Genomic DNA, 16140 nt, shown 5'->3' with positions numbered 1-16140 from the left:
TTCAAGCAGAGGCTAATCAATAACAATAGTCCATCATGCTCGTAGAGTGCCCTGCGGTTGGAAACTCTGTGTTCTCTCCTTCCAGCTCTATAGTCACTTCACTGACTAGGTCCCAGCTTCATTTCACAGATAAGGCTCAAAGAGGGGACATGACTTGCCCAGAGGAGCACAGCTAGAATGCGGTAAAGGTGAGGTTCCAATCTAGGCCTGGATGACCCCAAATCCTAACATGGGCATCCCTTTAAAGTGTGATAACAGTGGCCTTGACATAGATTCAGAGCTAGAGTAAAACTTTTCAGACCCCAAACTGAAAATATTTTGGTGTCCTCTCACTCCATGCATGATTTAAAATCAAGGAAATTCTTCCACTCCCACTCAGTGGTGACTACATTGCTTTCTTCCCCTAAATATTAAATTATATTTAAAACCCTCCATCTCCTCCCCATTCTTTCCCCTCTCCCTCCTTTTGAGTACCTGCCCGGCTGAAGTCCTAATTCTGCTTAATCTTTGACCAGGTAGGCCTCTATAGTGTCCACAGGTCATGGGGTGGATTGCAGGGTAGAAACCTGGATCATTTCCCCAGTAAATTCTCTTCCAACTAAAAGAGTCTAGGATCCTATAATTTCAAAAACAGTTGAGACATCAGTTCATCACATGGTGATTTCTAATATTATGAGAATTTGTAAACGCTTGTTAAAATCTTTTCCTTATGGGGAATGGAGAAAGAACTAGTACGCAAGAGAAAAGACAAAATGTGAACACATAGATCCACTAACACCTTGGAAAGAAAATTACCAGCAAGAGGATGTGCTTTATTTCATGTGCAAAATTTCCAGGAGTAAACAAACACAATTTCAACTAAGGAAAACAGGCTAATGCAGCAGAGAAATGGTATCACAAAGAAAGAAAAAGTGGTATCACTGCAGAGCTCTACCTGGTTCACCTGTTTAGATTTGCTCCACAGAGCACTATAGTTCAGAGGCTGAATAAAAACCCAAGCCCATTCATTAATAATCCAGTATGTTCTGAATGGCAGTGTACTGATATGAACAATGCAAAGTGAGTGTTCGGTGCACCGTGGTTTCACTCGTAAAGTACTGAATATATGGTTCCTGAAATCAACAAATACTTGTTGATTCTTGGCAGTTGGCAACTTGTTCTCTATCCCCACTGGTATATTGTGGGTACCTTACTAATCAGTTAGAGATCCTTGGGAAGGAAAGCTGTGTGTAGCCTAATCAGAAGATGCAATTGCAGAGTCTGTTATTTTCTAAACCTAAATGTTTCCAGAAAGAAGGGGACTTCAGTTTTCATTAGGCTGGCTCTTATGAGGTAGAAAAATCGTTGAATGCATGGTGAGTCCTTCATATGTTGGGCTTTGCGTCTCAAGGATCAGTCTCTGTGCGTGAACTCTGTGCGGGGAGGCGCTGTCTCGCTCACCGCTGAATCCCGATCACCTAGCATGGCGTCTGATGCATAGTAAGAATTCAGGAAAGTTTGCTCAGCCAATGAAGGACTGAATGGATGGCTATGTGGAAGCTTCTATCAGTGCTTCCTGTACAGTTCCAGTTAAATGAAAGATTAACAGTCAACAGACATGCACATCCCTGGCAGAAAGACAGCCCTGCAGCCCTTCTCCGGGCCTCGTATCTGCTCAAGTCACGGCTTCTGGTCTCAGCCTTTGGTTCTCCTTTACCTGGACCATTAAAAGAGTTGGCCCCTGGGACACAGAAAGCTTGTCTGGGACCTTCCAATTTTCAGGACAAAACCTTAAATTAGAGAGAAGCAAACTTTTAGTTCCCAAAGCACCTGAACATTAATACATGAAGCAACTCGGGCAATTTGGCAACCCTTTGTTTTCACGGTCTTAAGACTATCTACGCCCTTTCTCTTGATGCTGTCAAATTTGATCTAGAAAATGGACTACTCCAGGAGCGTGCAAACAGCTTCTGGCTTTGCCACCAGCCGAAGCATGAGAAATCCGGTCCAACAGATGACTTATTGGTCGACCCTATGTCCCCAATCCAATAGTTTCTAAACGTCCCGTAGGTAAGACATCTGGGTGGTAGCCTGACTTTTCATTAGGTTATGTCGGCATCACTGGGAATATGGCTTCAAGAGATGTGGCTTCCACAGGCCCTGTGGGGCTCCCGTAGGCCTCAGCCACCAGGAGCTGGGTGACAGAGTGGGCACTGGGGGCAAAAGCAAGCCCTTTTATATGTTCTGTGAAGGCCTGGCAGAGTCCAGAGCAAGCACACAGAGCCCATATCAGAGACCAGGTAACCTGCAGTGTTTTCCCTTCAAGAGTTAGCCAGAGCTCTTTGGCTTGGAGGAGGGGTAGGTGGTGAAACTGTTATGCTAACAAAACTTGATTTCAGTTCTGAGGAGTCAGATGACCTCTCCCTAAATGTGGGTTTTTCTTTGTGCAAATATGAACACTGGAATGTTGTTAAAATGAAGTACCCAATTGTGTCAACCAGTATTTGTCATAACTGTACCTCCAAAAGGTCATAGAGAGACTCACAGCAATTGTGTTTCCCTCTAACCATCTGTGTACATTTTACAGTTAATTGACCATCACTCTCACTAATGTTTTCATTACTTGGTTCCATACTCCTTCCTAGGCACATCCTTTCTGGCTTCCAGTGGCCAGCAGAGCTCTTGAGTTGGATGCATGACATTTCCTAAAAGATGTCTGGAGATCATCCTTTGGAATAAGTTTGCTCTCCTATTTCTAATGGAGACCAGCAAGGAGGGGCTGGCTTTGTCATGTGCCTTTTCCAGCTCCCTGGGGCTGTGTATGTCAGCCATTCCTGGGATGGAAGTAGGCACCAACCACTTCCTTCCATTTGATCACGTCATTGGTCCTGAGAGCTAGGAGCAGCCAGGGTCCAGGAGGAAAGAAAAAGCAAATGCGGGAGCAGGGAAGCCCTCTGTTCCTGGGCCCACTGGTCCTCTCCTCTGCCGTGCTCTCCACCCCATGGCGAGCCCTGCAACAGCATTTTGCAGAGGCTCTAAGTTTATTCCTCGTCACTGAAGCAAGACAGCAGCTTCGGGGGAGTCTTTTGTACATAGTTGACCTTTCTTTACAGAGGGGCAGAGTGGAGTGAAGAATCGCTCCCTCAGTCTCTAGGTACTTTCTGAGTGTTTGCAGAAAGCTTTAGCAGTTAGGCTGAAGTGAGGAACATCACTGTGTTGCCACCCAAATCTCACTGGAGCCGCAAAAGCCCAGGGTCGTGTCTCTCCATTCGGGCATAGGGACTCCTCTGAAACATTCAGAGTTGGGGTTTTGGTCTATTTTTATTACAGGAGATAGGCTTTCTTATCTCTAATCTCCTTGGCTTCAAGGTTACTTCTTAGTCAATGTTCTGATTCCTTAGATCTTTGTTTTGAATACAGCCCATCATGGCCTCTGAGCCTTGACCATTCAGTTTCAACACCTGCTGCTAACAGACTCTGTTTCTTGGTGTTTCCTAGCGAAAGAATCTGGTTGGCCTAGCCCCACGTGCTAAGCCACATTTTTTTGGTGGCTGGTCAGCCTATGAATCTGTGGCTCCTGGGTCAGATATGCCTCCTGTCCAACCAGCTTGGATCAAAGGGCAGAGCATGGAGTATAACACAGAGTCTCTGGTCAGGTCTAAACATAAGGCTGGCATCATGATTGCTGGGACTAGCAATGAGGAAATAGGTGGTCTTGGAAGTTTATGTCCCAGACTAACGTCATCCCTGGACTCCTCGGGAGCACCGGATGGGACTTCTTTATGTTCTGAGAAGGGCATGTAAGCAAACATTGGCTTATTCTGCCCCTGGACACCATCTGCCTGAAGAATACAGTCGTGGATGGGCTGGAACTGCTGCTCAGGGGCCTGTGGATGGCCAGGGGTGAGCTCTTTTTAGCTGATGAGCTCATGCCCCAGGTTGAGACCACAGGGGGTCTGCCAGACCCACAACTGTCCTTTAACAACCCCCAGCGGGCACTGCTGTACAACTGATTTGTGAGTCCATCTCACCATCTGGAGTAGGCAAAATGAGGCGCAGGCAGGTTTGGGGGCGTGAAAGCCTTTGCCATTTTATTTTACCATAAAAAATTCTAATAGCATATGAACACTGTTCCTGGCAGAGGCCAAGGACGTACAAAGTTAATTAGGAAGCAAAGCGTCACATTACAACAGGTACAGTCAAGCTCCTGTTCGGTACTTGCCTTTGCCCAGCATGTCTAACATGTTTGGTGAGAATTCCTGGCCTGGGTTTACCCCCCAGAGCGAAAGCGCAGGCACAAGTACTTACATGTCCTCCAAATCATAGGCAGCAACAGCAAAACACAGCTCCAGGTGAGGCTGGCTTTTATGGGCAGTTCCAAACTTAGGATCATCTTTGTATTTTTATTTTACAGAATGTAACTACTTTAAAAATTTTATAGAACATGTGACCAATTAGTTCAGTAGATGGAAGGAGCTAAAACATTTCGCTGGATGAAACTGATTTATGAAGCTAATACTTTAGTAAGAACATCTTCAAATATACTTTTTTTTTTTTTTTTTTTTTTGGCGGTACGCGGTCCTCTCACTGTTGCAGCTTCTCCCGTTGCGGAGCACAGGCTCCGGACGTGCAGGCTCAGCGGCCACGGCTCACGGGCCCAGCCGCTCTGCGGCACGTGGGATCTTCCCGGACCGGGGCACGAATCCGTGTCCCCTGCATCGGCAGGCAGACTCTCAACCACTGCGCCACCAGGGAAGCTCCTCAAATATACTTTTGAAAGCATTTTCGGATACATTATGCCACGTGCTCCTTACAACCACCACGGGAGGTAGGAAATGCAAAAGTTCTTATACCCATTTCACAGATGAGGAACCAGAGACTGGTTTAACGTGAATTGTCAAGGCCTTGATTATTTCTGCTTTTCTCAAAACTTCCAGACCAACGATATTCCTCTGATTCTATTCGGTCAAACCATCTCTCAACTCAGTTTGTGTGTGGGTTTGGAGGGGGCCAGTTTAGTCATAAGGTAGAGATGGGGGAAAATAAAGTGAAGCCACAGTTAATTTATGTAAAATACATTGATGGCCTCCCTCCATAATTCACAAAAGTCTGGCCAAAGTCAGAGAATGGAGATAATCAGTTTCAAGATTTCATTATATAACAACTTTCATTAAAGTGCGGATCTGTCCTATGAAGACAAATTCTGCCCCATCACAAATTTCTCTGTTTTTGAAACCTGCATAATCAAAGCAACTTAATATCCTCTAAAAGAATTTTGTTTCTGGCACTAATTCTATTGATACTTCCTAAATATCCCTTCCCAGAAACACCCTACATTTTAGCACTTATCACAGGCTAGGATTCTGTAACAGTTCACCTTAAGAAATCAAGAGACTTTACAATTCTTGGGACATTAACTTATTAAATATTTAGAAGGGAAGAGCCACAATAATATCAATTTTACTAGAGACCAATTTCGTTTCAAAAGACTCTGTTGAGAAGCTCATCAGTTTTCACATCATGCAAGTGTGTGGCCAGGAGCCATATTAACATCACCTGAGCTAAGATCATTCGTTTCAATTTACAAGTATTTATCATCTGCTAAGCAAGACGTTGTGCTAACTGGGCCTCAGTCAGAAGTCACTTCCTAGACCCAGCAGCATTTTCAACAGGGCAGGTGTTGGGGTGGGAGTGGTGGGCAGGTCTGCAAGCACGTGCATGCTCACTTGACGTGGGAGTCGAGGATGCCCTCGCCTCTCCGTGGCAGTGTCCACAGGGACTTCCCACCTGCTGGCTGCCATCCTGGGGGTAGTGGCCAATTCCAGGCTTTTGAAGGACCTACCCTCTCATGCTTCCTCCTCTGGGTACAAGCCCTCAGCAAAAGCCCTCAATGAAAGGGTCAGTCCAGGGGCGCCATGCTTATGTCACATGACCCCTGTCTCCTTGCTGACAGCTGATTGTATAGGCACCTGACCCAAGGGTGGCTCATCGTAGGCGGGTGAACTGGACCAATCCGAGTCTCAAGAATTTGCCCTGTGGGCACAGAGATGGCAGCCAGAGAGGGGTGGGTAATGAAAGGGTAAAGTTGTGCAGAGTGGGTCCTGGGGTGGATTTTCAGCTACATACACACTAATGAGAAAACAGAGAAGGACAGTAGGCCGAGCGAAGCAGGAGAATGGAGCAGGTATGCAGAGAAAAACAGGTGAAAGCCCGTGTGGAGAGAGAACAGGAGACAGCGAGCCGGGGGGAGGACGTCGGTCTCCATCCCTCCCCACCGGGAGCTGTTCTGTTTCCATGAAATGGCCCTGCGTAGGCACACCTGGTCTTATTGCGCTTTGCTTTATTGCACTTTGCAGATATTTCATTTTTTTATAAATCGAAGGTTCGTGGCAACCTTGTGTCAAGCAAGTCTATTGGCACCATTTTTCCAACAGCATTTGTTCTCTTCATGTCTCTGTATCACATTTTGGTAATTCTTGCAATATTTCGATTTTTTCATTATTATTATATTTGTTATGTTGGTCTGGGATCACTGATCTTTGATGTTACTATTGTAATTGTTTTGGGCGCCATGAACCACGCCCATATAGAGGACAAACTTAGTCAATGTTGTGTGTGTTCTGACTGCTCCACTGACCGGCTGTTCCCCCATTTCTTCTCTCCCTCTTCTTGGGCCTCCCTATTCCCTGAGATACAACAATATTGAAATTAGGACAATTAATAACCTTACAATGCCCTCTAAATGTTCAAATGAAAGAAAGAGTCTAATGTCTCTCATTTTAAATCAAAAGCCGGAAGTGATTAGGCTTAGTGAGAGGAAGGCATGTTGAAAGCTGAGACAGGCCAAAAGCTAGGCCTCTTGCACCAAACAGTTAGCCAAGTTGTGAGCGCAAAGAAAAAGTTCTTGAAGGAAGTTAAAAGTGCTACTCCAGTGAAAACACAAATGATAAGAAAGTAAAGCAGCCTATTGCTGGTCTGGAAAAAGTTTTAGTAGTCTAAAGATCCAGCCAGCCACAACATTCCCTTAATCAAAGCCCCATCCAGAGCAAGGCCCCAGCTCTCTTCAATTTCATGAAGGCTGAGAGGTGAGGAAACTGCAGAAGAAAAGCTTGAAGCCAGCAGAGTTTGGTTCATGAGCTTTAAGGAAAGAAGCCGTCTCCAAAACATAAAAGCACAAGGTGAAGCAGTGAGTGCTGATGCAGAAGCTGCAGCAAGTCACCCAGCAGATACAGCTGAGATGATTAATGAAGGTGACTGCACTGAACAACAGACTGTCAATGTAGACGACTGTTGGAGGACAGAGGGAATGAAAAGTACCCACCAGACTGAGAAGGCATCTTGAGACTGAAAAATTTGGCAGGAAGCTCCATGTAATCAACGGATCAGTTTATTACAGGGTAATTTACTCACAGGGTGGGATCGTCTGGAAAACAATCCAGAAGCATTCTGCACTGCCGAGGGGCCGTTGGGACAATTTGATCGCTAACCTAGAATATGGAGGTATGTGCTTGGAAACAGGACGTGCATTCCTAAGTCAAGATTTATGATGGGTAACTAGTCTCATGGGCACCGGGATTACATTAGGGAAGGTTTTCATCATTTGGGGGGACTAGAGAGCATAGAGGCTACCGGGTCCTAACGATTATTAAACAGTATCTATTAACTACAAAGACTTTGATGACAGAGAAGTGATTCACTGCACAGTACAGTCCTGGGTGAGGTCAGTAAAAGGACAGGAGAAACTAAGCGTCCAAGATGGCCATCAGTTATGCTAACAGCCGTACAACAAAACAGTCTTATATTAGAAGGGGATGTCATCCAGGACTTTCATAGCCAGAGAGGAGAAGCCAATGCCTGGCTTCAAAACTTCAAAGGACTGGCTGACTCTCTTGTTAGAGGCTAATGCAGCTGGTGACTTAAAGTTGAAGCCAATGCTCATTTACCATTCCAAGAACCCTAGGGCCCTTAAGAATTATGCTAAATCTACTCTGCCTGTGCTCTATAAATGGAACAAGAAAGCCCAGATGACAGCACATCTGTTTGACAACATGGTTTAATGAATATTTTAAGCCCACTGTTGAGATTACTGCTCAGAAAAGATTCTTTTTTTAAATAGTACTGCTCATTGACAATGCACCTGGTCAACCAAGAGCTCTGATGGGGATGTACAATGAGATTCATGCTGTCTTCATGCTTGCTAACACATCCATTCTGCAGCCCATGGATCAAGGAGTACTTTTGACTTTGTCTTATTATATAAGAAATGCATTTTGTAAGGCTTCACAGATAGTGATTCCTCTGATGGATGTGGGCAAGGTCAATTGAAAACGTTCTGAAAAGGATTCACTATTCTAGATACCATTAAGAACACTTGTGATTCATGGGAAGAGGTCAAAATATCAACATAACAGGAGTTTAGAAGAAGTTGATTCCAATTCTCATGGATGACTTCAGTGGAAGAAGTAACTGCAGATGTGGTGGGAACAGCAAGAGAACTAAAAGTGGAGCCTGAAGATGTGACTGAATTGCTGCAATCTCATGATAAAACTGTAACGGATGAGGAGTTGCTTCTTATGGATGAGCAAAGAAAATGGTTTCTTGAGATGGAATCTACTCCTGGTGAAGATGCTGTGAAGGCTGTTGAAAGGACAACAAAGGATTTAGAATATGACTTAGATGATAAAGCAGCAGCAGAGTTTTGAGAGGATTGACTCAATTTTGAAAGAAGTTCTAATGTGGTCAAAATGCTATCGAACAGCATTGCAGCTATAGAGAAATCGTTCATGAAAGGAAGAGTCAATCAATGCATCAAACTTCATCGTTGCCTTATTTTAAGAAATTGCCACGACCGTGCCAGCCTTCAGCAACCACCATCCTGATCAGTCAGCAGCCATTAACACTGAAGCAAGACCCTCCACCAGCAAAAAGATTGCAACTCGCTGAAGGCTCAGGTGACGGTTAGCACATTTTACCAATAAAGTGTTTTTAAATTAAGGTATGTATTTTTTTAGACATAATGCTATTTCACATTGAATAGACTACAGTATAGTGTAAATATAACTTTTATATGCACTGGGAACCCCAAAATTAATGTGACTCACATTATTGTGATATTTGCTTTATTGTGGCAGTCTAGAACCAAACCCACAATATTTCTGAGGTCTGCCTGTATTTGCTCAGTCAGTCTCTACATTTGAGCAAGTGTGAATGGGTTTCTGGTCCTCACAAAGGTCCTTGACTAGAATATCTTCAAGATTGGACTAAATGGCTGCATTTAATTTCTAATACTTGGACCCAAGTCAGTCACTGCTAAATGATTATCTTTCCCTAAGCGTATTTGGCTGTATTTTGTTAGAAAAGTCCAAACTACTTTCTGATGTGTAATAGGAGTGGATTACATTTAAATTCTGTTCTCAAACTTTAAAATAATATCTGTTCTTTTTTTTTTTTTGCAGTACGCAGGCCTCTCACTGTTGTGGCCTCTCCCATTGCGGAGCACAAGCTCCGGACGCGCAGGCTCAGCGGCCATGGCTCACGGGCCCAGCCGCTCCGCGGCATGTGGGATCTTCCCAGACTGGGGCACGAACCCGTGTCCCCTGCATCGGCAGGCGGACTCTCAACCACTGCGCCACCAGGTAAACCCCCCTGTTATTTTTTTTCATTAAACAATGAGTGCCTGTGTGTTACGTAGAAAAAAGAAGCTTATTTATTGGTAATCGGTATTTAAATCTTTTGATCTATTTTGTTAATTTCTGCCTGTTAGAGAAGCACTTATTTTAGTCAGGTATTTAAATCTTTCTCCTCCTCCATCCGGACTCTCAGAAGTCTTCTTTTTTTATATCACAAATCTAACAATATCCTACCCATTCTTCCATCAAGAATGCTCAGAAATTACATGCCCTTCTGCTGAATTCTTAAATTAGCACATGCACAATATAACTTCTTCTGGCACCGGAGAATTGATTCCTACGCGATCCATCCACCCTGTCTTAGTCATTCGTCAGCTCAGGCTGCCATGCCAGAGAACCATAGCCTGGGTGGCTCACAAACAACAGACATCTATTTCTCACAGTTCTGGAGGACGAAGTCCGAGATCAGGGTGCCAGCATGGTCAGGTCCTGGTGAGAGCCCTCTTCTGGGTTGCAGACTATCGACTTCTTATTTTATCCTCATGTGGCAGAAAAGAGGGCAAGAGAGCTTTCTGGGGTCCCTTTTATAAGGGCATTAATCCCATTCACGAGGGCTCCCCTCACTAGCGAAGCACCTCCCAAGGCCCCACCTCCTAATACCATCACATTGGGGGTTAGGATTTCAGCATAGAAATTGCGGAGGACACATTCAGTCCATAGCACACCCTGAAAGAGGCAAGTTCCTATTCCACAGGTCCCAATGCATCTCGGGTGGTAGGTACCAGGGCACGCAATAGACTTTTACATTCCTGTACCACGGGATCGTCTCCCCTAATGCAAAGTGCAGAATCGGCTGCCTCTCGGTGACAAGCTGCTGTGGCCTCCCCACCTGCCTGTTTGGACCCACGGCACTGAGAGAAGAACACAGCCCTGAAGTCTTGAACAGCAGCAGAGAACACCATTTCCTCGAAGGCGCTCTCTGGAAAAAGCCAAAATGCCTTTCTTTTCATGAATGCAGAAAACTCACGTTGAAACTAGTTCCGAAAAATGTTTATTATGCCACAAACGCATTGTCCTCATACACTTTATCTGAAGTTCTTTACATATTCAATTATCTTTTTTCTTCGCAAGAACGTAGATAGTCCCTCATATGACCCTTGTCTACTTTTTGAACTTCCTAGCACAGTTCAAGAAACGTGTCACAGGCAAGCGTGCAGGCAGCATGGTGAAATGGAAAGCAAGCCCGATCGTGAGTCAGTGGGCTTGGGCTGGAGGCTTCGGGCAGGTCAGTCCACTTCTTCAGACTTTAGCTTCCTTCTCTGAGGTCACCAATGTCCTCTGTGGCTTCTTCAACTGTCTGGAGGGTGATGAGGAACACAGAGCCTCTGGGTTTGCGTGGAACTCTGTGTTCACTTCCACAGGGCACTTTTGACCACCTGCCTTTTCTCAGAATCAGCTGTCCAGGTATCCATAACCTCCATGAGGTCAGGACACTCTTCAGAAAAGGGACCACATCTTAGTCACAGAATATCAAACAGTGGCAGCCATCTTCGCATTGGTGGGACAACACAAACAGATTTAATTTCTTCTCAACTTAAGGTGTTCCTCCCATATACTGCTCTTAAACCTGCAGTATCTCGTTTAAAAGAGTGTCTGATTTAGCATGCTGTATTTTTAGCCATCTCCATCGACTGACTCAGTATTTCATGAGGTTCTACACAGCTCACCATGATTTTTCTGCATCCTCTTAGCCAGCTGGAGCCAGACCACCGCACACCGTGGGCTCCTCTTCTGCGAGTCACTGGTACATCCAAAACACAGACACTGTCTTGAACGCGTGTGCCTACACTTAAATTACACTAAGGTCTTGGAACTTCATTTTAACATACAGTATTTCCAGGCATTTACCAAGTAGACAAAGTACCAGGTTGATGTCATTGCACTGATGAAATATTCATATCATTGATAAGGCGGGACAATGTAGCTGACTTTATTGGACTCATACCGTTTGCATGAAAAGGCTGAGTTTCTTTGGCTCTTTGTTCATTCAAGTGCACAGAATACCTATTTGGATAGACTTAGGCATTGTGTTAATCTGTCAGTAAAATCTTGCACTGTCCAAAGTGTTTTGCAAACTGATTTAGGTTTTGGACTACAACAAGCGGCCATTGGTAGAAATATACCATATATACACATGGAAATTACAAAAATACATTTTATTTATAGCTGATTTTTTTTAAGTAACAAAAAACTAACACTATGAAAGATCAACCAGCATACCAAAAGGACACTACCTAATATCATCAGGACAAGAGACTCGTTTGGGGATTCCATGACACAGCATCTCCAGAACATTCCAGAAAGGGCAATTTGCCATTGGGAAATAAAAACAGCTTCTTTGAAAAGTCTGTGCTTTGACAGTTTGACTCTCCCACTCTAATCAATTCCACTCCTACTCTTCTCTGAATGTTAAAATTTCCAGCTTCTTCTCTCAATAAAGACCAAAGAAACTCATGAGGAGAATGGAAAGATGGACTCAGAGGGGATGGATACAAGCTGAAGCTAGATGGATCATGGGTGAGAAGGCAGGACAGGACCTCACTCTCCAACAGACACCAAGTAAGTCCCCAACATTGAGCATAGCTCCCAAAGTTGGTGAGGACACCACGGTGTCCCCTCCCCTGGGCTACCTGAAGTCAGCACCTGTTTTGCTTTTGCACTGACAGTCAGCAGCTGGTGCCTTAGGGCTGCGAGGTATTGTCCACCCAGAGCTCTGGAGGCTCACCTGCCACGCCAGGGAGGCTGATTTGCAACATCACGGTCATGAGGTCAGAAGCCTGCCATTTTGGCAAAGGTCCTCCTATGTCTATTAACTAACTATGGGAAGGAGTGCGGGAGGGGACTGGCTAACTCCATACACCTTTAAAAATGTTATTTACATTTAAATGTAAATCAACAGGTTTTCTGCATTCAGAAGCTTCTATGAACAGAGGCTGCAGCCTGGGGAGACTGGGTCCACTGTTCCTGCTTCTAACAGGCATCAATGACTATTTCCTTTTGTATCACTGGGCAGCACATGCTGGACATCATCGCTGAAGAGACAGAGGTTTCCTTGTAAAAGTCGATGTGTCTATCGTCCCCCAAAAGAGAGAAGCTTCGTTCTCAGGCCACCTTCGTTGCAGGGCAAAGAAAACCTGTTTTTCTTTTGTAGGACCTTTAAAGCTCTTAGCACCGATTCTCTTCCAGCCAGAGCCCAGCTTGCAGAATACTCCATTTCCAGAATGACAACACCTTTTCAAAAACCTGTCAACACGAATCCACCATTCCCTCTCATCTTCTCTCTTTCTTGGCCTTTGTTGAATTAATTGCGGGGGGGAAAAGAGTCAGAACTGTTCATAGGTGCAGTCATTGACTGACAGTACTGATTTTCATCCGATTTATTTGACTTTGAATATGAGCCTTTAAAAGAAAAGGACTCAGCTCTCTTGGCTGGAGTCAGTGTCTCCCTTGGAGACGGGAGGTGATTGCAATGATTACAGCCATGGCTGAATGAGAGAGAGTACAGTCTGGGACTTCATCGCACGCCTGCATTGCCTTTAACACAGAAATAGAGTTAACATGCAGAGGTCACCGAAGATAGAGCTGTGCTCTCCCCATTCTGGTGATGATTTATTAAAATATGGCATTGGACAGGAATCTGCAGATCTGCGAGCATCTCTCGTGACTAAGGCTCCGTAGGGAAATACACCCTCAGTTCAAACAGTTAATGTAACAGAGTATCAAACATATGGTCCCACATGGGGACTTGTTGACATACAATCAGTTGAACAAGCCAAGCATCCAGTTGTTCAAGAGTTTCCTGTTCCCCAGAAGCCCCACTGTTCACGTTTTTAGAAACTGAGGGTGAGAAAAACGCCCACATCGTCTGTGCCTCCAGACCCATCAAGCCAGGCTGGAGAAAACCAAAGACTGTTTCCTCAGAGTCTGGAAGTGGGCGAAGGCATTAGACCTGGAACTCAAACATGTCCGTCTGCTTCTTGGCCAGCTTGGCCACCTCTTCCCGGATGGCCTTCACCAGGGCCGCTGTGGAGATGTTGGTCAGGGGCGTGTCAGACGGATCGTTCTCCGCCAGGCTCTGCTGTGAGGCTGCTGCGGAGGGCAGCGGGGCCTGCTCCAAGCTGGGGTGCAGCCCGGCTGGCTGGCTGTACTGGCGAGGGAGCCTGGAGGGCGAGCTCTGCTGATACCGGGACCGGGGGTAAGCCTCGATGTACCCCGGGAGGGGGACCTACAAAGCATGTTGGGAGAGAAGACAAGGACCTGGGGTCAGGAAGCGGCTCAAGTCATAGGACGCACTCGATACCAAAGCAGGAGGGGACTGAGGACAAGGAAAGAGATTTAGAAGAAAATGAAGGCAACGCACCATTGTGTAAATACAAAAGCTGGAGTCTGTTTGGAAAATAGGTGATCTGGACTCACTGGATCTGCTGGTTGGATGAATTAAATACGTGTTTTAAACAGTATGCAAACAGTGGGCACATACCTGAATCTACATCTGAACCTACCTGGCTACCTTTTTAATATAAGCACCATCTAGCCAAAAGAAGTGTTGTTCTTTATGGATGTCAAAGGACTCGCGGGAGAGACCTTCAAGATGGAGGAGCTGAAAGACGTGGAGATCACCTTCCTCAGCACAAATTTATCAGAAATACATCTACATGTGGAACAGCTCCTACAGAACACCTACTGAACGCTGGCAGAAGACCTCAGACCTCCCAAAAGGCAAGAAACTCCCCATGTACCTGGGTAGGGCAAAAGAAAAAAGGAAAAACAGAGACAAAAGAATAGGGACGGGACCTGCACCTCTGGGAGGAAGCTGTGAAGGAGGAAAAGTTTCCACACACTAGGAAGCCCCTTCGTGGGCGGAGACTGAGGGTGGGTGGGAGGGAAACTTCGGAGCCACAGAAGAGAGCGCAGCCACAGGGGTGCAGCGGGCAAAGCAGAGAGATTCCCGTACAGAGGATCGGTGCTGACCAGCACTCACCAGCCCGAGAGGCTTGTCTGCTCACCCGCCGGGGGGGCAGGCGCTGGGAGCTGAGGCTTGGGCTTCAGAGGTCAGACCCCAGGGAGAGAACTGGGGTTGGCTGCGTGAACACAGCCTAAAGGGGACTAGTATGCCACAGATAGCCGGGAGGGAGTCAGGGAAAATGTCTGGACCTGCCGAAAAGGCAAGAGACCATTGTTTCGGGGTGCGCAAGGAGAGGGGATTCAGAGAACCACCTAAGCAGGCTCCAGAGACAGGTGCAAGTCGCAGCTATCAGCTCACACCCCAGAGACAAGCATGAAATGCTAACGCTGCCACCACTGCCACCAAGAATCCTGTGTGCAAGCACAGGTCACTACCCACACACACCCCCCTCCACCCCAGGAGCCTGTGCAGCCCACCACTGCCAGGGTCCTGAGATCCAGGGACAACTTCCCCAGGAGAACACATGGCACACCTCAGGCTGTTGCAATGTCATGTTGGCCTCTGCCACTGCAGGCTCGCCCCGAATTACAATTATGACTACTGTACCCCTTCCACTCCCCAGCCTGAGTGAGCAAGAGAGATCTAATCAGCCCCTGCTTTAACCCCTCCTGTCTGGGCAGGAACAGACGCCTGAGGGTGGTCTACGTTCAGGGGTAGGGCTAAAACAAAAGCTGAAACCCGGGAGCTGTGCGAACAAAGAAGAGAAAGGGAAAGTTCTCCGTGCAGCCTCAGGAGCAGCAGATTAAATCCCCACAAGCAACTTGATGAACCTTCCATCTGTGGAATACCTGAATAGACAATGAATGTTCCCCAAATTGACGCAGTGGACTTTGGGAGCAACTGTAGACTTGGGGTTTGCTTTCTGCATCTGACTTGTTTCTGATTCTTATGTTTATCTTAGTTTAGTTTTTAATGCTTGTTATCATTGGTGGATTTTTTTATTGGTTTGGTTGCTCTCTTTTTTTAAAGTTTATTATTTTTTTAATTAAATTTTTTTTCCTTTTTTTCTCTTTTTGTGAGTGTGTATATGATGTTTCTTTGTGTGATTTTGTCTGTTTAGGTTTGCTTTAACCATTGTCCTAGGGTTCTGACTGTGTTTCTATTTTGTTTTTTGTTTCTTTCTGTGATTTTGTCTGTTTAGTTTTGCTTTTACCATTTGGTTTGGGGTTCTGTTGTTTTTTGTGGGTTTTTTTTTCCTTTTTTTCCTCCTCCTTTTCTTCTGAGCCGTGAGGCTGGCAGGGTCTTGGTGCTCTGGCCGGGTGTCAGGCCTGAGCCTCTGAGGTGGGAGAGCCGAGTTCAGGACATTGGACCACCAGAGACCTCCCAGCCCCACATAATATCAATCAGCGAGAGCTCTCCCAGAGATCTCCATCTCAACACTAAGACACAGCTCCACCCAACGGCCAGCAAGCTCCAGTGCTGGACAACCGGTGCCAAAACAACTAGCAAGACAGGAACACAACCCCACCCATTAGCAGAGAGGCTGCCTAAAGTCATACTAAGTTC

The 16140-nt window shown here is 45.8% G+C and overlaps 1 protein-coding gene across 2 annotated transcripts in view; it reads right to left on the bottom strand.

Moving 5' to 3' along the window:
- Positions 1 to 13611: 13611 nt before the first annotated feature.
- Positions 13612 to 16140, bottom strand: part of KIAA1549L (KIAA1549 like) — a gene marked incomplete at both ends in the record, with an annotated part of 278158 nt that continues 275629 nt past the window's right edge. For both annotated transcript variants that reach the window (XM_082660255.1, XM_082660256.1), the window contains one exon: positions 13612 to 13893. In XM_082660255.1, coding sequence (XP_082516381.1) covers positions 13612 to 13893 — 282 coding nt within the window. The remainder of the gene's footprint in view (positions 13894 to 16140) is intronic.

The sequence above is a fragment of the Grampus griseus genome, assembly GCF_964374135.1.
Source record: "Grampus griseus genome assembly, chromosome: 8".
NCBI lineage: Eukaryota > Metazoa > Chordata > Mammalia > Artiodactyla > Delphinidae > Grampus > Grampus griseus.
The sequence above is the reverse complement of the archived record's forward strand: the minus strand, read 5'-3'. Positions and strand labels throughout refer to the sequence as shown.